This window comes from Temnothorax curvispinosus, unplaced genomic scaffold (genome assembly GCF_003070985.1).
Source record: "Temnothorax curvispinosus isolate PA1 unplaced genomic scaffold, ASM307098v1 QBEX01014483.1, whole genome shotgun sequence".
NCBI classification, from domain to species: Eukaryota; Metazoa; Arthropoda; class Insecta; order Hymenoptera; family Formicidae; genus Temnothorax; species Temnothorax curvispinosus.
This window is the reverse complement of record NW_020224263.1, coordinates 24,004-45,858: the sequence shown is the minus strand read 5'-3', so window position 1 is coordinate 45,858 and position 21,855 is coordinate 24,004. Positions and strand designations below refer to the sequence as shown.

Below are 21,855 nucleotides of genomic sequence, written 5' to 3'. Positions count from 1 at the left end.
TGGAATTAAATTTCCATGTCCGAGTAAAGATCGAGCCGAGGCGCGAATCTGATTATCAATTTTATTTTAGGATTCAGCCGAGCAGATATTTAAGTTAAGGCGATGATTAGAGATACACTCGATTATACGAAAATACCGGTGCGGATCGAGACGAAAGCGAGAGAGCGTTCTCGAGTTGAAGCGCGAGATTCTTTTACGCGCGACGTAATCGTCCGATATACAATTTTCGCTCGAGTCGCGCGCCATTAATTCGCAATCGTTGTCGCGCGCGACAAGCGAGAAGCCAATAATTATTCCTTGCCGCGTGGCGAGCTTCTCTCGCGTTTCTTTTGACGTCACGGAGACGTAAACGCGAGTTATAACGCGTCGAGAGTCGCGTCGAGTCATTCCTGGGGATGCGAAAAAATTGTTTCGTCTCCGGGAGACGGCGAGAAGAGAGTAATCGTCGGGTGCCTCGTAAAAAGGCGCCGAGATTGATGGCCGAGGGCCTTTTTAACGAAGCGCGGAGGCGAGGAACGTTAATCAATAGCCACCGGCGGGCACCCGGCATCCCCTCCCTCCCCTCTCTTCCCGCCAGCATATTCGAAATAAATTCTAATACGGCCGCCCGCGGAAGGGAGACGATTACCGCATCATTGTTCCGTTCAGCTATTCTTTTCGCCATACGCTGCCGCTGCGGCTCTCTAATTTTCCTTTTTTTCTCCTCTTTTTTTTTCGCCACCGTCCGATAGCGGCCCGATCGCATTAGTCGCAATTAGCGCGGAATTTATTCCCCGAAAAGTTATGCTAACGCCCCATTTGATTAATCGCTCTTTCCCGACCCCTTATCACCTGGGCGAATTTGTTATAGGAATATTCGTTAACGAGCGAATAGATAATTACTAATTAATATTGTATATATGCTTTCGTCTATCGCGTTTCATCGGAGAATTATAAAAATTTGATTGCTCGGGATTGCGACTATTGCAGAGATAAATGTTATCGTTTCTGCAATTGAACGCGTTACGAAATCCCGTTTTGTCACGTAATCGAAAGAAATGAAAAATAAATTTTATGAATTGCATCTCATGAATTTTATCGAAAATGGAATTTAGAATTTAATAACTCTATAATTTTACATAAGTACGTGTGAAACATGGAAAGGGACCGAAAATCTAAACCTAAATTATTATAGATCTAAATTCTAGATCGTCTAATTATAGAGGTCGGGTTTTGCCAGACTTCCCTGGTAGATATGTCATTTTGACGTCTTTTGACGTCAATTGACGTCAAAATGACATGTGATTCCTACCTTGGGTTCGTTTCGTCTTAATTTAATTCACAAACTCGCTGCAAAATCTTGAATAAGTCAACCCTTAACATCCAGCTTTTAAAATATTTCTCAGTAGACCGGTTTTGTATGATCGAAATTATGCTAAAGTTTTCTAAAAAATTGAAAACTCGACGTTGTGAGGATGCATCGCAAATAAAAACATGGATAATCGCGACACGAATAGACATCAACAATTGTGCGATATTAATTTTAGGATGTACAAAAGAAAAATCTTCGTGATTTAATTCGCGCGGCATTTAGCCTGGATCCCACCCTTTGGCTAAAATCTTTTCCCTTTTTCGAGGAGCCTTGAGCTCTCTATTCTCTCAGAAGCATCCGATTTGAATGTATCAGAATCGCTTCTGTCGCGAAAAAAAAATTTTTACGGAATTTCGTTAAAGAATCAGCGCATTCTAAAATTATATTTCGACGACAGGATGAGCAACAGGAACGTTGACCGATCAACCTTCCCTTCCGCAGACTCGACCAGGATCCCTAGTGTACCTTCCCGACGGACGATGTCGCTCTCTTACAAGAACAGGTGAGGTTACGTTCGCGTCGAACACCTGTTGTCAAAATCTGACGTCCCGAGGGAGAGACACGGGGATCCCCATAAATCTAATCGACCATGGTAATTTCGATACATATTGCAATTACGTCCAACAATTTCGCAATCCCCTTAGAACATCGTAAAGTTTCGATACTGGGACTCGAGCTACTTTCTTCGTGTCTCATACGCGACTCTGTTTGGCTTTTCCTTTTGCACAATCAATTTACCTAACATTGCATTCTGCTTTACTCTTTCCCGTTTCATCCGGTATGTAATTGTTGCAGGCGCGCTACTTCAGAGAAGAGGACATAGATGGTACGTTTTGCGAGATCCACCCTTGCTCGTCGTATGTCCGAAATAAAATCGAACAAGCGGTCTGAAATGGATTGTTTTTGCAGAGTTCCGAGAGTGTTTCTACCTGTTCGCTCGAAGCGGCCAGATTCGCACGCTTGACGAGCTCACTATAATTATGAGGTCCCTGGGATTGAGCCCGACGATTGCGGAATTGAACAAGTACATGAAGGACAAAGGTAATGTCTCACGATGTCCAGCTTTCACCGGGGAAACCTTTTACGGAGAGAACGGAAATCATTCGTGTTGATTCCAGGTGGAAAGATGTCCTTTGCCGATTTCTTGGAAGTCATGCACCTTCAGACTCGCGCGGAGGACCTGCCGAAAGAAGTGATCAAAGCTTTTCAAGCTGCGGACACCTCTCACAGTGGCACTATACCAGCACGACAGTTGGCGCATATGTTGCTTCACTGGGGAGAGCAATTGAGTAGCAAAGAAGGTAAAGTGAATGAATAATTTAATCGTAGCTTTTACGTTTGGCAATACTGTCCTTTGTTGCAGTGGAGCAAATCTTCCGCGAAGCCAACGTGTCTTTAAACGGACATGTGAAATACGAAGATTTTGTAAAAATTGCGTGTGCACCTGTACCTGATTATTATTAATAATTAAGCGATTTTCATATTTATATACCACGGTCCACGATTTTACGCTTCTATATATTCCTACGAAAGGCGCGAAAGAGAAAAATACTTTTACATAAATAAGAAAAGATCAGTTTAAGCTTTAAAAGGAGTTTTATAACTCAAAAATATGGTTGCGGGACTTCTGGTTATCGGATAAATAAAGTCTATTTCATTATTTATTCCCATTATATCTTAAATTATACTTTCAATCCTGTTTAAGTACATTTTAATTTTGACGATACATTTATTATTTCATTACGATAACGAATTCTCATTCATAAGGAACGCTCTCTCATTTTTTCTAAATCTATATTATTATTTTATGTCGATAAACACATTTAGAGCAATGATGAGCTTTTATGGGTTTACTCTGTCACTAAATTTATACATTCTGTGACAAACTTCGATACATATATTTACAGTTTCGGCTACTTCGAAATTATTCTCGAATTGCTCGTTCGATATAAAAAAGAAAACGTTGAGAGAGCAGAGGCGAATTTAAGTTTTAATTCGAATTATGTAGGGTTACGTGAGTTACGCACACTCTCAAAAGGCCAAATTGGCCTGGCCAATTTCAAATTTAGAAAGAAAAAAATTTGTTGCCGGGATTAATATACACAGCAGTTTCTTTACATTCCTTAAAGTCATCCTTGATCGAGAAATACACACTTCGTTTTCTAAACACGTTACATCTATCTAAAACTAAAATTACACATCTTTACGTTTATCCTGTGCAAGAAATATGCGAATGAAAAGAAATCTGATTTGTATCAAAATGATTTTTCTTTCTTTCTTTTCAACGATACCAGCAAATGGAAATAGAAGTTTCTATTAATTTCTCAAAATTTACTTATTTTTTGCACGAGTTAACACATATCTCATTATAAAATAAGTAACGACGAATATTTGTTTATTCTTCGCATCGACGAGTCAGCTAAATTTAATTTTCTTCGGTACACGGAACAAAATTAACTGGATTGAAAACCATCGATGATCCTCGAAAGACGTTCGCCGACCATCGAACGATTAGTCGAACCGGTAGTCCAAGGATTACTAATCTTTGGGTATATCCGGGGTCGGGGGCGAGCCGCATAAAATCACCGCTGTGCTGACAATCGTCGTAAGTAAGAAAACGCACAACAGGGCACGATCACTGACCAAAGCGACCTGTTTCCAATCTAACTCTGTCCTTTCCCGGCGATCCTGCTCGATTAGGCGCCGCTCGTTCCTCTCGATGGTCGCGTGCACTCTTCCCAGGACCCGGGACCAATGCGCCTCAAGGCCGCCCTCCTTGCTGAGATCTGTGCGATTGTTCGACACGATTCATAATTCATCGCACGGCACGAATTAGTTGGCTAAAGAAACTAGACCAGACCAAACTGGAAATACTACCGCAGGATAATCGCAACGAAAGGATATGTTCAAAACAAAAAGTACGAATGCGAATGAAAGTAGACATTTCTCACAATCAAGTATTATTACACATCGCGCAAAAGCGATACGATTTTTTAATGAAAACATTTCAGCTTTCGCGAAAAGTTTGTGATTTTTCGAGTTACGTGAAATTTCGAGTATAAATTTGTAAAAACGTAGAAAATTAAAAAATAATAATTGTATAATATACAAACACTAAGGGTAATAAATACATTCAAAGGTGAATAATACAAATGCTTCTTCGAGATTGGCGATGTAAAAATGTGCAACACTGAATGTTAAAGAAACAAAAATTACGAGAATTAAGGATGCGGAGTGACTTCATAATTTTTAATAAGTAAATAACATATCAAATTCAATTAATATGTCTTACAGACTCACCTAGACTGGGACTAGAGCTGTTACTATCGTCTTTTCTCGATACATATTTGGGGGATACGTGCTGCTCCGGCAGTTCGGGCTTGCAGTGCAGCGGACAGTTGTTCTTCCTTCTCGAGAATTGTTCCGCCGGCTCCTGCTGATATAACAAATCACTGTGATCCTATATTGATGATCGCGCCGTAACTTTTCTATAGAACGAAGTAATAGCGGGCGCGCGTTTAGAAATTGTATCAACCGCGAAACTTTCTCTCGGCGAAGCGCAATACGGGATCGGCCACAGACGTCCGTGCGTCTGTCCCTCAATCTATATTTATCGTAATTATTTCATTAATAATTAATATCTATTTCATATACATTTCTTCACATTGTTCACAATTCACATTGTTCTCTTTTTCTTATAAACTTCTTATATTTATTTTCGAATCGATTTGTATCTCTTCTGGTTCTTTCATATCATATCCATTGTTTTATTCCTCCCGCACAATATTGAAGATAATTATCTTACCGTTACATCGTTACATCTTTTCACTTACGTATGCTGAAACGAACGTCTGAGGCTGATCCTGTTTACCCTATCTGCCGGAAGCTGCACGACTCTCAGAATTATTATCTAACTGATCTGATTCTGAGAAACGCGCGCACAATGGTGTATTGGCCCAATTTTATTATATTCAAATAGGTTTTAAGAGGCCGGATGGCGATTTGCAAGATGCCCCGCGTATTACAAGATACAATATGCATGTGCATTACGTGCATCCGTTTTACCGATCTATTCTCCTCTTGGAAATTCAGAAATACTATCCTGGCTAATTTGTCTAAGACCAGCGATCTCACGATACTCGGTACACGTATGCCCCGCACACCACGGTGATGCAAATTCAATGTCACGACCGCCAGACCGGATGCGAACGACACCAGGCAAATGCTGACGCCATAGTAAAGACCTGAAAGCACCGAAGGGACATAGATATACAGATATGGGAATAGATAATTGAATTTTTATCTCTCTTCAGTAACTTTTCGAAAGATGCAAAATAATTTGAGTGATTTATATACAATATTTGTCTCTCTTAAAATGTGTCGGACAGAACTGAAAGAATCGGTGAAATAGGAAAAAATAATGTTGTTTTTATTATTCGAAGAAATTTACTGATTGTGACTATTGTGAGTATAAATATGGTGCGCTTTCTATAATTTGTCAAAGAAATTGTTTGTCATATTTTCTCGCACAAGCGATATCTAACCATTAAACGAAATTCTTTCTCCACTTAGATAACGATTCTGTAACAGCTTTTGTTCGCTTTTCTCGCTGTTATTTGAGTACACTCCTTAGGAATCCCCCTTTGAAGACTACATTAGCCAGAAATGAGACGGTGTTCAGTTTTGCGGAGACGGCTAGCCGCGTTTCAAGAAAGTCCCAGGTGCATTTTCTCGCGGGTTTTTTAATGAGTAATGAACAGCTCGAACTAAAATCGCGATAATACTCTTTGTCGAACGATTTAAAATTAATATAATCGGACGACTTGGAGATTCGAAATTATAATTCTAAAGAGATATTTGCGATAATTTAACTTTAACATAATAATAGAATAAGAAGGATTGGCGGATCGTGACATTTTGAAAATATTTTGAGTGTGTAAAGAATATTCTCCAAGTTCGAATTGAAGATCCGACCGGAAACGACCAACGATGTACTCACTTATCAGCGGTGTCTTCTCCGTGGGCGGCAAAGTTTCGCGAATGGTCATCAAGAACACCGTCATGGAGAGAAGGGCCGAGATGCCGAGGGTGACTTTCTCCCCGGACTCGGAGGGCACGTAGAACACCAGCAGGGCTGGAGAGCAAACAGGAGCAGCGTCCGCGAAAGTTTTATCCTTACCGCGAAATATTGAATCCGAGGTATTCCGCGAGACTTCGATTCGAAGTCTCGTGACAAACTTGAAAGTTTGTAGTAATCGAAAATGGAACAAGAGCTGCGGGAAGGGCGACAAAAGAAAGTGCGAGGACAGTCTTAGGTTTGCTTTTCTTTCAGAACTTATTCCATAAATTTAAATTTCCTTAAGTTTTCCGTATTTTTCGTTCACGCAAACGTGCATAACGAGTTAATATCTAAATTCTTTATTGATTTAATAATAATTTCATATTTTATTTTATACTAGATTTTTCGCCCGCGCGAAATATAGAATACCGGTTGCCCGCAATTTCTGTTTGAGTTTCAGTTTTGCGAGAAATATCAATAAATAAATAATGCGATAGAAATGCAATTTTAATTTTATCTAGTTTTTGTCGTGCTATTGTCATGTAAAATTCACGAATTCTCGACCAAATGAAACCACGCAAAGATCTCCCGATAATTCATACATGTCATTTTTTTTACTGTTCTACAATAACTGGTCCACGATAACCATCAATTTTATCATCGGAAAGCCATAGCGTTGTCCCATTTGTCCGACAGTTTCGATTGCCCCACTGGGTCTTATATTCTGTTGTTTCAATATTTGCCTTTTTATCTATCTATTTCCATGTATCTTGTACATTGATTTTCTTTATTACGTTAACTTTAGTCTCTTAATTTTTGTTGTTAGTATCCTACTTTTTCACTCTTTCTGTTTATAAAAGCTCTTTCTTAAAAGAGATAAAGTCAATAAGCAATTGCTGTTCTACAAGTTGGCTCTAATATCCAGCAAATTCTCGGAAAATTTCTTTCATTATCGATAAATGGCAGCAGAAATGTAATGAAATGCTTCAGTTTATGCCGTCGTTTCCGCAATGACTTAATTTGTTTTCTCCTCCTCGTACAAATCCTAAGGCTGTTAGACTCAGTGGCCTATATATATTTATTATTTTTCAAATTCTCGTCTTCCCTCCCTCCGTCGCATAAAATTATATTGATATTTTTCTTTGATGACCGTTCTTTTTACACTTTTGCAAAAAATTAACGTACAAGGCAATTTTATAGTATTTTAGTAATTACGTTCTTTTTTGCTTGCTGCCTACGTTATAGTCGTTACGGTGTACATTTTTCTTTTTCTTAACTGCATTAGCACGGTGTTAGAATACATGTAGAATGATTATAGCGTAAGTATTTTAGATAACAGAAAGTTAAGAAAGAAAGTATAATTTCTTTTCTGAATTAAAAAATAAACTCGACAATTTTAAATTGACTTTAAGTTTATCAAGTAATTTGTTTCCAAAATGTTCTTCGATATGTTCCTATACTGAAATATATGATTTTATCAAAATTCCGAATCTCTTTCAACTTTCAAGCATGCATATAAAAAGCAATGATTGCCTTCCCTATCGAGCAATAGATCTTAACACGTAATTTGATTGCCCGCATAGTTATTAATAAAGACGCCGTTTTTTCCCCGGGATTAATGCGAAAACTATTATGCAAATTCATTAGATCGACATCTCGTGTTAGTAGGGACAATCTCAATTTTCTTATGCAAGCAGAGGTCGTGCAGGAGAGTGCGGAAAGATCGGAAGAGAGAACCTAATCTCGTATATAACTTCCCATGCGGTCTGCCGCTTCGTAGTCTCAAGGTTTATTTATGAAATTCGCTTCGTAGCTAACGGTAAGAACTGTTACTTCCTTCATTAATAAACGAGGTCCTCGAGAATTGCATCACGTTACCGCATATCATTAATTCGCAATCTGTGAAAGTTTACTTGCGAGATTTAAGGTGTCTTAAAAAGTTTCGTACGCGCTCTTTTTCTGTAAAATTAGATGCTCTACTAAAGAAAGCGGTATATAAATTATTTTAATTACTTTTCGCCGAACATGATGCGACGTACGTATTTCACAAAGATCGACATTTGAGCATGCCGTATTGTTTACCAAAAAACTCTCCGTATTTTTATACAGCTAGTAATAATGTAATTTATTAATTATCCTAATCCTTTAAAACATTTTTTTTTTCAATCTAAGATGAGATATAACGCCACTAATTATAATATTAGAATTTTCTTTCTCAATGAGATATTTTATTATAGAAGTTATAGTAACCCTACTTTGAATACATGCAAATACCGAAATGCAATTATTATGCTCTTTGATATACGAACGTTAGTCTATTGCTGGTCGCTAACTGATGGTATTCCACGCATTTGTGCGCTCCACTTACCGACGCCGTTGATTAGTATGCAGGGCAGAATCAGGTTGAAGACGTAGAACATCGGACGTCGTCGTAAGCGGATCTCGTAAGTGATGTCGGGGTACGGCTCCTCGCAGCAGGAGTAATACTCGACGTTTCGGCGAGCGGTGAAGTCCAGAAGATGGAACTCGCCGTTCGCCTGATAATTGCTCACGTCCCCCTGCTCGCTCTGGCTCTCCAGCTCGAGCTGATGCCCAGTAAAATTTCCTCGGTGTGAGTTACGCGCGACATATCGTGATGTCGCCGACGCGCGACGGCGTAAATTGTCGCTGTTTTGTCCGCGGCAGGCCGGCGAATTTGCAAGTAATAAAAATATATCAAGCGGGCGCGCAGTTTATTGAACAATACATCCTTTAACAGCTTTAACTAAACACGAGCGGAAACCAACAGACGAGGGTCGAATCAGTTTATCGACTAAAAGTTAAACTGGCAGCTGACAGGTCGAGTGTCTTTTTCACTGCGATTTAGATTGTTCTGTTTATCGCGTAATATAAACTCTGTTTTGTCGAGCTGCTACGTGCTTTATTAATAATGACAAATCAAGACATTTATTGCGGTAACGAATGAAAAGAATTAAAGCACGAAAATCGGATTTTAAATTGGAGTAGAATATTACACGAATCTCGAACAGACATTCTTAATTGAATTTTAATATATATAATCCTTGTGTCATTTTTTACTATAATTTTATCGTAGATCTCATAATAACTGGCTCTGTCGTTTATCAGTTTACTCGATCGACAATTCCTTGTTAATTTAAGCAAGAACTCGATCGACTTTTTTTTATTAAAGAGAAACCTTATCGAAGTTTTTGCTCGGGAAATTAATGATCAAGGCTGAAAATCCAGTCGCGCGGAACACGAGAAATGATTAATGCGCGAGGAACTTTGAAAGATTTTCCTGGACAAGTATTTTAAACCACGATGACGTCTTTTACACGACGAAAGGGTGAACGGCGGTGTAGCGACGGCGCGGGCGGCACGCAAAGTGTATTCAGCGCGGAGAGATAGAAAATGGGAAAACTCTCTCTCTGTGAAAGATAGGCAGGGTGCATGCTCTCAGCGCAGAGGCGAACCGAACGGCTCTCGTATTGAATTCTTCTCGCGATGCTGGGATTAAGCTCTTCGATCTGCCCGAACCATTTTCACGACTTGACGGGCCGGCGTTTTCGATTCTACCAGCTGTGTTAAGCGTCCCCGAACTTCCAAAAGGCCGATCGGCTTCGTTTCAACAACCGTACATTTCGTTTTTTTCTTTCGTTTATTTGCGTTGCACGCACAATTCGTCCTGCGTCGAGATATTTTTTGCTATGTATCTTCCATGTAAATCTCACCGGAAAAAAAATTAGCTTCTGAAGCAAAAAAGAGATAAAAATGTCCGCGATTCTTATAATAATTTCAGGATGAATCTAAATGTAAAATTTAATCTGCAGTACTCACCTTTATCTTTATCATTCTAATGGTTTCATTCATATGGTTTCGCATTTGCATGAACTATACAATATATACATGTACGTATACCGATACCTGATACCTCAGTCTTCGGATAATCGATATGGCATCTCGCTGAATGATATCTACCGAAACCGTAAAATATTCCGCGGTCTTAAATGAAGGTGAATATAATACTGCGAGGAATTACGAATGTAAGAAATTAATTCGATTTAGAAGGAAATCTGTAAGATGAACGGGGTCGCGCGCCAGTCGATAATTGCCCTGCCTCATTTTTAAACTAAAGGTTCATAAGAATCGACGAAAAAATCGGCTAAGTGAAACATATCGCTCGGATTATCATATAATAGTTAAACATAATATTTATTTAAAATATATCTCTGGCCCGACAACTCCGCTGAAATCAATCTCTTAAAATCATAAGGTTTAATAAACAAATTTTGAGAATCAATGTGATATCCGTTATTGCAATCACGATTCAATAGAGAAACTCATTGTCAGATAAAAGCTGTTTTGAAACATAGTATGAGTTTTGTTTCACGCGATTCAATAACCGATTCTTGAAAGATGATATGTGTATGATATGTTAATAGTTTTTCTTAAAATCCAGAAATATATTTTCTCTCGTAGATTAGAACTCCATCAGCAATAATATTTTCTTTTCAAAATATTCTCTCAACCGAGCGGAATTATAATCGTTATCCCAGGCGATTCTGATCGGTTCCCACAAAACGGAACGCAAAATGCGAGCTCGTTTATCGAAATTAATTTAAAACACAAGAAATAGAGAATATTCAGCATATATAATTACATATAATTTGTAATATGTAAAATATTTTATGACCCTGCATCTTGGTGTTTATTTTTGTTATGACATATAGTACACATTATGCGCAAACAAGGCCATCAGAGACAAGCGAACAAGCAGCGGCATGAATCGTTTCGTGTACTATCGTACTATCTCTCGAAACGCAATCGTGTCTCATATAGTTATCACAGTATACGATTATTAGCTCGCGGAATTAAAACCGTTACATATACCCTCGAATAACATGATTAATTGGTTCAGTTATTGAAAACCGTGTTATTCGAGACTTAGAATTCGTACAATTTTGGAGATCACGTTCCGTTAACGAAAACCGTGCAATTCAAGACTCCAGATTCATATAAAACTGGATATTTGGTTCCAAGAAATTATTTTGAAAAAACTTTTAAAAAGTAGGATTGTTACAAATTTTTACTATGCTATTCGAAACTCCATGCAATTTAAGTAACATGTTACTTGAGGATCACCTATATTTTATGCAAGACTGCGTCTGATGCACGATCTTGGTGTTTGTACGGTGAGCAAGGTTGCTGAATATTTCCATCGCGATCGATACACAATTAATAGTAAAGTGCGCGTGAATCGCGTGATTGACAAAATGTTTAATCAAAATGTAACTATCTATATCTCAAGATTTGAAACTTTATTTCGAGTGTTATCTCACTCGTAAGGATTTTTTTTTATACCTGATTGCGTTTTAACCCGAGATTCATGTCATGATTATAAGAGGGACTTTAAATCGCGTTATCCAAATCTCAGTTGATTGCGATAGAAGACACATTTGCCGCGCAAATTTTGCAAATTTTCACAATTTACATCGTTGATTGAATAATTTATTTTAACAGAACAAAGTTCGAACTTCATCTTTTTAAGAGAAAAATTTTTGATACGCAGCGCAGCGACCTGTTCTGTTAAAAATCGGATATTCAATTATGCAAATGTAAAACTTTGATAATTTGCATTCGAACGAGTGAAGATCCAAATGTGCGAGATAAAATGCAAGGAGTATAGAATGTGAAACTTACTTGGTACCCGTCGTACGTCCAGGAGGCCCATTTCAGGGCACATCGTTGCTCGTCAAAGGGAAAGAACTCTACATTTATGTCGCAGCTGCTGCGAAAGATACCGTGGCTTAGCCAGACCACCTCGCCCGTATGACTGACGATCACGTTTGTATTGATGACCGCTGAACTATATTGTGGATCCGCACTGTAACCAGAAAATTGAAATCGCGACGAGATATATATAGATTTCTTTCTTTTATTTCGAACAGCTTTGAACTCCGTTCGAAATTATATACTATTTGATTTAGGAAATTATATTTTATCTTCTCTATAATGCTTTTAAATTTATCCTAAATTATTTTTGTCTCCCGTCTTTATTTTCTTTTTGTTTTGTTATTCTACCGACACTGAAAATTGTTAATTTCTAAAATTACTCGCGAGCTTTTCTTTTCAATCATACTTATTTTGTTCAGGATCACCTTCAGACTCTACTTTATGCGTATCGCCGCAAAGTATCCCGCAAGGGATTGAAAGAAGTTTTCAAAAGAATAGCAGGATCTCGGGAGATCTCAGGTGGATGTATAAATCATTACTTCAATTTGTGGAATTTTTTAATATCCCCGCCGGTTGAATGCATGAACTTTTTTCTTGCGGTATACATTTTTAACTTGCAACAGCGTTGAAAAGTTCGCGAAAAAGCTCATTCCCCGATTCGAGATGAATGCTCACTTGTTATACAAAATCGTGTCAGGTCGCCAGACACGATTGTATGGAACGCGGATTACTCGAATTCCAGCGAATTCCGAGGCATTCCATTTCAAGTGATGATCGGTCCAAACCTGCGTAACCCAACAGTTGGTCGTGAGTATCTGGTTCTTTTCATCCTGGAATAAATAATATAAAGCCGTGAGACGTAAAAAAATATAAAGCAAAACGGTCTTCGTACAAACGGTAATAAATTTGTTTATAAATATAAATGCCGCGCGCGAATTATTTATTTGTTTTAACGTGAAATTTAATTTATTTTTCCGATAATGCGCTTCTTTCGCTTATCTACTTATCTTTTCGCGGAACACGATTTACTTGAAGAAATAAATTAGACATTTATTTACTTAATCAGTAGCTTATTTCTGTACACGTACAACGGAAGATCTTTCCCGGAAGGAAATTTTATAATTTGTAACTAATTTATCGTGAAATATTTAATTTGTTACTCTTAAAAAGACTGCTCTCTAAAGGAGGCCGTTGGAACTGACCTGTGTGATTAATTGGAGTTTATATATAACAACGAAACACGAATTGTCGACGATATGGTCGACAAACAACAGGCAATATATATCTTTCTAGTTATAAAAAATATGAGCAATCTCTCACAAAATCCGAAACAGTTTTAAAGCCACGTCGTGTAGTAATATTATTCTCGCAATCAATTTTAATAAATTCAACGCTTTATCCTCAAATAAAAATAAAGTAAATGCAAATAAAACTAATAAAATATTTTAAAATCAATTAGTTTTATTGAAACTTTTGATAATCTTAAACACGACAATTAAAAATGAATAGAATTAGGTAAAAAAGTGCAATGTTGATAAACTAAAATTATTTAACTTATATTAATGTTCTATGTAGCTCTTTTTTATAAACTAAATAATTAGCTCAGATTCTCTTATTATAATCGTCGACCAGTTTTAATTTATTTTTCCGAAATACGTTTCGCAATTCTTTCGATAGAAACAATCCATTATATCTTTCCGCTTCAAGGAAAATGAAATGTCAAACATTACTCTTGCCCGCAGACTTTTTCTTACTTTTGCTAACAGTATAAGACGCTTAATTAACGTCAATTGTAAAATTATATGAAGCAGTTCCGCGGCATTTAATTGGCCACCGCAACCGTGCGAAACCCGGAACCTTACGAATTCCGCGGTGAACGCTATCTCGATAGAGATTGACGTTTAATCGATGCAATAATTTTTTATAATTACTTAGATCTCGTTATTTTGTACGCAGAGCATAAATATTCAAAGGTTCCGGTGCGCGCTGTTTTCCTCAAGACCTTTACCCACCGACTCGCTCTATAATCTTGTGAACTTTTAAGAGATCATCTGCGCTTGACATCTCAAGATCGAATTTCTTTAATTAAAGTAGCACCAGTAACATTACGATACATATTATATTCTTAAATCGCTCATTAAAGCACAGTTGCATCGATAAATAATTATTGAAACTAAATTTGTTGTATTAACCGTTATAATAATCTTTAATTATAATTATTATATGTTAATTGTTATTATAACTCGTTTATTCTTTTTCGGAAATGAGAAGAGGCAATATTTTTAATTATTATATATTTGCAAGTCAAACAAGCCATTATTCACTGATATTCTTGTTAAACTTTTAATAAGTACTTTTCTGCCCGTTTGACAAAAGAAAAATTATTTAATAATTCCTTTCTGGACAATTTAGTGAATTTTTAGTTTACCTGAGTAGTTATTACCGTGATGATAAAAGAAGATGGATAATGTACGGAGTAATATAGTCTCCGCGAAGAAGCTATATTATTCTCACTTAATGTTTAACATTCATCTCCATGTATCATCTTGAGACCAGATACTATGGAAAATCAACGGAATGTGTAATCCAATAGCGCATGATGTAACGAAGATACTATCGTGAAACTATGTACCTATAATGTTTCAATTGGAGCCCTTAGGTATGTTGAGAATTTAAACGGTAGGAATTTGCAGTTTGACGAGCAATCGCGATTTTACGAATTTAAAGTTGCATGGCATCTGTCCATATAAAAATGTATAGTCCCCGAATGAAATGAATACAAATCATTAATTGCAGCGGATGATGGGTCATCTTTCGAGCGACTTATAATGATATTAGTGCAAAGTTGCTTTCTGTAAGATTCTCTTTTGCTTTGCAAATATACAACTTATAATAAAAACGCTATATTTAATATAACGATAAATTTTGCGAATGAGAGGAAATAGGATTCGCGCAAAGTCCTCTCGGTTATTACTCACTTATCTCTATTTCATGAACAACGAAAGATTCAGCGGTTGACGAGACTCGACTCGATGGGGAAACCGCGTGATATTGCATTATCATCAATATTATCAAACGAAAAGAAACGAGAAGGGGAGAGACGAGCCGGATGATCGACCGTATATTGCGCGATAGATGTAACGAGCTCTCGTTAGACGGTCTCAGGTCTCCCTGGGGTGACCGGTTGGTTACGTTGCGCTAAAGGTTGCTCTCGTTACTGCCATACGCGAAACAAATGCCTGAAACTTTCCCACCGGCTTACTTATTCTCACGCCAATTTATCTCGCGTATCTCCGATTACCACCGGGGATCCCGTCACGGTCGCGGTGTTTCCATTTTCGTTACGATACGCATTTTTCTCAATTTTACCTCGTGTCTCGTGACAAATCTAAGGGAAGACTCGAAAATCTCGCGAGATATCGAGGATAGAGGTAAATCAGATAAAAGGGAAACTAATAAAAAATTGATAAAATTTAGCAACTTGATTAATTTAGCTTGTGGACTGAATACATAATTATATTTTTTGCATGCTCGTGTATCGTCGCACGAAAAAGCGGTGAGTAATGTTATTATATCACAGTTTTATGAGTCTTCAAATAAAAGTATAATAAAATTTGTTTATTCTTTACGAGCAGTGAATTCAAACGTTATTTCCACCGTTTGTTTCGGTGGGAATTTTTTTCAGCCGCACGGGCAGGAATTTATTTTATTAAAGATCAAATCCGTTTACTGAGAATTCTGTTTGAATGCCAAAGCGCTGATAAAAGTCGATAACAAAAAAATCGATAGACGCGAATGCAAGTATCGTTAAAAACCGAGCAATCGCGCGTTTTCATATTTTTTCTCTCTTGTATTTAAATTATTTCTTGTTCTGTGAAATTCGTTGAGAGGAGAGACGCCTTTTTTCGATTGATTACGTCACGCGTCACCGTTATCTCGTTTATACAAGGAAATATTTTCTCATGTGCTTATTTTTATTATGCTATATAAAGAATAACAACAATGTAATGTCTCCGCGGGATTCCTCGAATGGATGTACAATCTCGACAGTAGAAAACGAAAGAATATGAAAACATTTTTGAAGAAAATCCACGCGTTTTCGCTCGGCCTCGCCTGTAGAGAGGGATTTCGTGCAGCCAACAGTTCTTTAATACATTTCGATCGTCGTTGAACTGTAAGAATTTCGAGAAATTGTTGGAATTTCTGCTAATATTTCTGTTTTACAACCGTCGTCAATATTTTGATTGCTTATAAAATACGTATGTGGTTCTCTCTCTCACTCTCTCGTACCGTATATTAATATTAGTATAAATAATTAAGATTATTTAATGCTTGAATACTCACGACGTCGATAATATGATGAAGAGACAGTCCAAAAACCACGACCAGTGGCTGGGACGAATTTTTAGCTGGCCTCACGCCGGCGTCATATCCATCCAGCAAGTACTTCGTCAGTCTGTATTCGTGCTCGTCGCAAACACCTGAACAGATAAAAATGAGATTAATTTCCTAATTGCTTTATATTAAATCGCAACTTAAACTAAAATCTTTAAAAATATATATTCAATATTTCACATATCCTTTCTCGTTAAGAAAAAAATATAATCGTATTGATTGATTTAGCTAGAGCTAGAGAAACAGAGTTAACGTAATAACATTTACACTTTCATAATTTCATTATTATATTATATTATTATTATAGAATTATTTATTAGTAAAATAGATAAAATATAAACAGATCTTTGTACGATAAATTTATGTATCTTTATATATAGAACTTTATCTTTCTAAATAAATGTATGTATCTTTATAAATCTATAAAAATAGAATAGCTTGCAGTGTATTAAAACAAATATTTTTATTTTATTAAAAAAGATAAATCTATTGGCTGCAACTAGAAAAATTTCATACGTTTAACTGTACTGTCGTTAGTTTTTTATATTTAATTTAACATTCGTTATATATTCGTTATTTCAAGATATATTGATGCTCGTGAATATTGAAACAATAGGTACAATGCCCTTTAGCCTATTCGGCTAGAAAAGTTTCAATATTCCTCTCTTTCGAGACTTTTAATAATCGTTTTATCACTGGATATTGTTAATAATTTAAAGAAAAACAACTCGATAATATAAATAAAATTTATAAGTAAATTGAACCATGAATTTAGCAAGTATGAATACAGTATATGAATAGATGCGACGACACATGTGTGATGCGAATCTAATATACGTGTGTGTTAATTTAATTATTAATAATTTCCAATTATACATCTCTTTTTTCAATTTATAATATCACGCGGAAAAAACAAAATATCCGCGTAAAGAGTCACTTCACCGTCTAATCGCGACACAAGTGATACCCGAAGGAATAAAATGCGGAGAATCACTCAGAATTGAGGATGGCGCAAGGCCGAGCGCGAGAAGCGGCGCAAAGTCCTGGGAAGCGGCCTCGCAAAAAACTTAAAGAGATTCCTTTCGCCGGGCCCTTCTCTCTGATCAGTGATCACAGCTCTGATCCGTTTCGTTACGTGGATGTTCGTCCATTATAGCGATCGGCTACATGATCAGTAACGTCAGTCCACCTCCCCATTGAAGCGACCATTGTGCCGTGAAGCGTGGTGAAACCTGTCAGAGGCCCGAGCTAATCTCGGCCCGAAGTAAAGAAAGATAGGAAGGTACTACTAGAAAGATAAGTGATACTCGTCGCGAGGATACCGCTCGTAATTAGGAGAGTGAGTTCTTACGGTCCTATCGAACTGTAAAAGCTGTATCTTCAAACGACTATGAGTGCCGTCTTTAATGCCGACGTTTGAACGACGCTAAAGTAAAATTATCGGCAATTTTGCTGGTACACAAGATATAGTATAGCATTATTTCTCAATAATAAATCTTTTTATCAATTTACAAAATCATCTAACATCTTATTCTTATGAAAAAAAAAAAATGTTCAGGCTACTATAATTTTCCAGCAATTTTAAAATAATTTACGAAGTATAAAATTAAATATCTATTTTTCGAAAGTATCACTTAAATATATCTTTTCGGTAATATTTTCAAATTATGTAATAAGAATCAACAAAAATATATTTTGTTGATTCTTATTACATAATAAAACTTTACAATTTCTCATATGAACTATTACATAAGAAAACATTAGCAAAAGATATTAAAAATCGTACATAATCAAAATTTACTAAGACGTTTTTTTATTTCTCCGACGAAATAAATTTTACATTTCACTCTTATTATATCGTTTCTTTCTACGAATCACGCAGCAAATCTCAAAAATAAGACTTAATAATTTATTCCTCATTAAAGGTAAAAATGATATAGATGTAGTTCTATGATTGAAATTTGGTTCTGGTTTCGTTCTTTCGATTATTATTAAGTGTGTGTGACTGTGAATAATTTTAATATATATTCAATGTATTTTAACGTCTCGTTTTCATGATTCTCGCATGTAATTCGAATCTTTCATCCCCGCGCCGGGCGAAATAATCCCCCACAAGATTCTCGCAGATCGAGAAATATATCGGCCCGTCACCATCGTCGGGAACGTAAATCGAAAAATCTCACAGATTTGTAATGAGATCGTATGTCAAATGTCGATACTCTGTATGAGCTCCGGAATATCTCGCGGGATCTCGAGTCTCGATCGACCGACATCGAATTTCTTCGGGCAGAACGGTTCGCCGCTCGAAGACATTCGTCTCCGTCTGGAGATTAACCCCCCCCCCCCCTCCCAGGATATGAAGATGTTCGATTATCCGAACAATTGGAGCAAGAATAAAATTCTTACATCGCAGAACAACAATCAACGGAACAGCATACGACTAAATAAACAAATCTGTTGAAAGATATTTATTTTTCTTATAATCTATAAAGTATAAACATCGTAATTACACACATAATAAAATTACTTACAATATATTCAAACTTTGCTAAAATACTACCGCTTGAAGAATACAATACGCATAACTGATGGCTTATACAAACAATTAGTATTAATTTAATAAGATAACCCTCTTGAAAATGACTCTTTTGCCACAATAATGATACGATATTTGTTTTCCTCTCTCGATCGATTCGAACTTTTAACCGTATCGGATTTCACTGAAAACACTGAAAAAAAAACATTGAAGAAAAACATTGACTTTTCTTTGCACACGGTTAGCCGCGTACACCTCGGCGTACACGAATAAAATTTGTGAGCGACGAGGAAATAATCGCCGATAGCGGCTGTAACCGCTAAAACCTCGGTACGTAAACCGATTTACTAAATGCATGCACAGGCCCCGATTCCGACGGATATGTAAATTCCACCTGGGCGTCCCGATCACCGAATTTCGTGCCACGGAGGAGGCGTCAAATGGCCCCTTGACGCGATTGATTCGCAAACGTTTACATTACCAGATGTGACGCAAACATACCGTAACGAAGTCCAGTTAAGATCGAAAGCTATATTACATCGTGGGTCACACGTGAAACCTCTGCCCCTTACATGTATCTCGTCAGCTTTTCTCAGCAAACTGAAGCCGTTCGTTAAGCCAAATTACTTTCGTGCATTATAAAATAAATTAAATTAAATCATTAAACATAATTAGAAAATTACATAATTAGTTTAGCTTAAAACTAAGGATGATTTTTAAAATAAGTTTTAAAGTATGCAATTTTGTTGGGTTGGAAAGAAAATTAAAATTAAAAAACGCGGTTGAAGAATTAAGAGAATGGGGACGTAGCGTTCCTTGTGTTTCAATATGACTTCAATCGGAAAGCAACGTTGTTTTGTGTCACTAAAAGCTGCAATCAGTATTAAAAGTTTCGCGAACCTTTCTCTTATGTCTGGCGCAAATTATGCCGATAAAAGTAAACTCACAGGATTCTACTTGAATACGATTGTCTGCGCTCTCGCAACTGACTTTCACGCCATCACGAATGGAATTTTCTACTGAGCCGGGAAATCTGAAATTTGTGCGATCGACAACTCGTATTTCGTATAATAAGTATTCATTTACGCGTTCATTAAATTGACTCGATTGATCTCTCGAGAATGTATATCTTCAAGAGAATATTGCGAGTTAATACGCGCGCGGGAAAAAAATCATCGAATCGCCATGGTCAAATCCTTGAAGACTTCACGGTCGAGAGTTGTAATAAAAATCGCGAAATCATTCGCGTGTCGAGGACGCTCTTCCTAAAAATGGCCTGCGATTTGTTGACGTTTCAGCCTTGATTTGATCGCGTCGCTAATTTACATCTCAGACGTCTTTGATAGCAGCGGTTGTGTAGTCCCCGCCGGGCAAAAGCTATGACGAGCTTTGTGACGTCCAACAATATCTAAACAATTCCGAAACGCGCTGCACTTGGGCTGCACCGAGAGGGGCGAGAACCTTGGAACTTTATTGACGACGGCCTACATCTTTCTCAGCTTCCGAGATAATCCAGCATTATATAGGAAAAGGGCAAATAATCGAGTTTCTGAGGACGTCTCGAAGATGACAAGTATCAATAATCCGATTTCTTGAAACGAGATAATCATTCTCCCTCGTGCGGTGTTTGTGTTATTTCATATAAATGAAATTTCCTACGTCAAACGCGAGCTCTGTACTGAGCAAAAGAATTTTCACTGTGTAAATAAGATTTGACATAGATTTATTAAAAAATAAGTTTTTGTGAGACGCAACTAAAACTTCTTAGACCTGTTTTTCGAGAAGACTTCAATATTCAATAACTTCTTAATTTTGTAAAATATAAAAAATATTCTATGTAAATCATGCATGTAATTATAAAATTTATCTTGAAAGGAGATCCAGTGGAGATAATAGAAATAAAATTATTAGCTCTTTCAAGCTTGAATAAGACATTGTTACTCTTAATTGTTATTACAGAAATTAATAAGAAAGTTTTTAAATTACTTGAAAATGCATTACAAATGTTTCATTGTTTTAAAGAAAATCTATTTTATTTCAATCATTAAATATTAAACTTAATTATGCAAAAATCAAATTTAATATGTCAAGTAATTATTATTAAGTAATTACATTAATTATTACAAAATTTAAATGTGCAAAAAAGTATCTGAAAAAAAGTTTCTAGCTTCTTTATCTGTTGATCAGTGGATATAAGATTTTGTTACTTATCGATCTTAAATCTTGAATTTCTAATTGACGGAAACTCTTTTCAACCTCTAATCGCAGTGTTGATTTGCGAATGTTAAACTGCCAACAAAATTAGGGAATAGAAATGATTCCAGTCGCGAGTTCGCGGATACTTTGTGCGAATTATGCGAATAAATGAAAATAGCGCGATGCCGCCAGGCACTCACCATTCCCGAAGGCGATGATCAGAAGAAGCCCGTATCGAAGAAACGGGACGAGAGACGGCGACATGGAATTGAGGGCCTGCTCGTGACCGCGTGACCGCCTACGTACGACTGGTACACGACGGCGGTTTTCAACCACCGTGCGATTTCGCCCCTGAATCCCGCGCTATCCCTACCTAGAGAACGCGCGGGTTCCCGATTCCCGAAGGAAATTCGCGCAGGCGTCCCCCGCGGACGCCGAAACAACGCGGGCGGCGGGATCGCGTGAAACGGACGCTTGAAGGTACGCGGGCACGCATCACATATATTATATCTCTCGTTGTGATCTTCAGTTCGGTGCCCAGATGGCGAAAAGCACCGAAATATTTACAAAAGACCTATAAAAAGG

At 37.1% G+C, this 21,855-nt stretch overlaps 2 protein-coding genes across 5 annotated transcripts; one reads left to right on the top strand and one right to left on the bottom strand.

Moving 5' to 3' along the window:
• The first annotated feature begins 1,837 nt into the window (after nt 1–1,837).
• Nucleotides 1,838–3,015, top strand: LOC112464715 (calmodulin-like protein 4). The gene is made up of 5 exons (XM_025031872.1): nt 1,838–1,943; nt 2,147–2,177; nt 2,261–2,392; nt 2,470–2,652; nt 2,715–3,015. Exons 1-5 carry the CDS (start codon nt 1,941–1,943, stop codon nt 2,813–2,815), a joined length of 450 nt encoding a protein of 149 aa, XP_024887640.1. The 5' UTR covers nt 1,838–1,940; the 3' UTR covers nt 2,816–3,015.
• Nucleotides 3,016–3,066: 51 nt separating this feature from the next.
• LOC112464711 (neuronal acetylcholine receptor subunit alpha-7-like) lies at nt 3,067–21,816 on the bottom strand. 4 transcript variants are annotated; one of them, XM_025031861.1, is made up of 9 exons: nt 21,471–21,816; nt 16,488–16,624; nt 12,819–12,973; nt 12,111–12,294; nt 8,779–8,995; nt 6,351–6,485; nt 5,417–5,595; nt 4,652–4,784; nt 3,067–4,137 (listed from the first exon to the last, which is right to left on the bottom strand). In XM_025031861.1, the coding sequence occupies exons 1-9, from the start codon at nt 21,532–21,534 to the stop codon at nt 3,890–3,892; spliced, it is 1,452 nt and encodes a 483-aa protein (XP_024887629.1). In that variant the 5' UTR covers nt 21,535–21,816; the 3' UTR covers nt 3,067–3,889. The 4 variants fall into 4 exon arrangements, with proteins under 4 accessions (XP_024887629.1, XP_024887626.1, XP_024887627.1 ...); XM_025031858.1 differs by having other exon boundaries at nt 4,652–4,787; nt 5,402–5,595; nt 21,471–21,660; XM_025031859.1 differs by having other exon boundaries at nt 4,652–4,787; nt 21,471–21,660.
• Between the last annotated feature and the right edge of the window lie 39 nt (nt 21,817–21,855).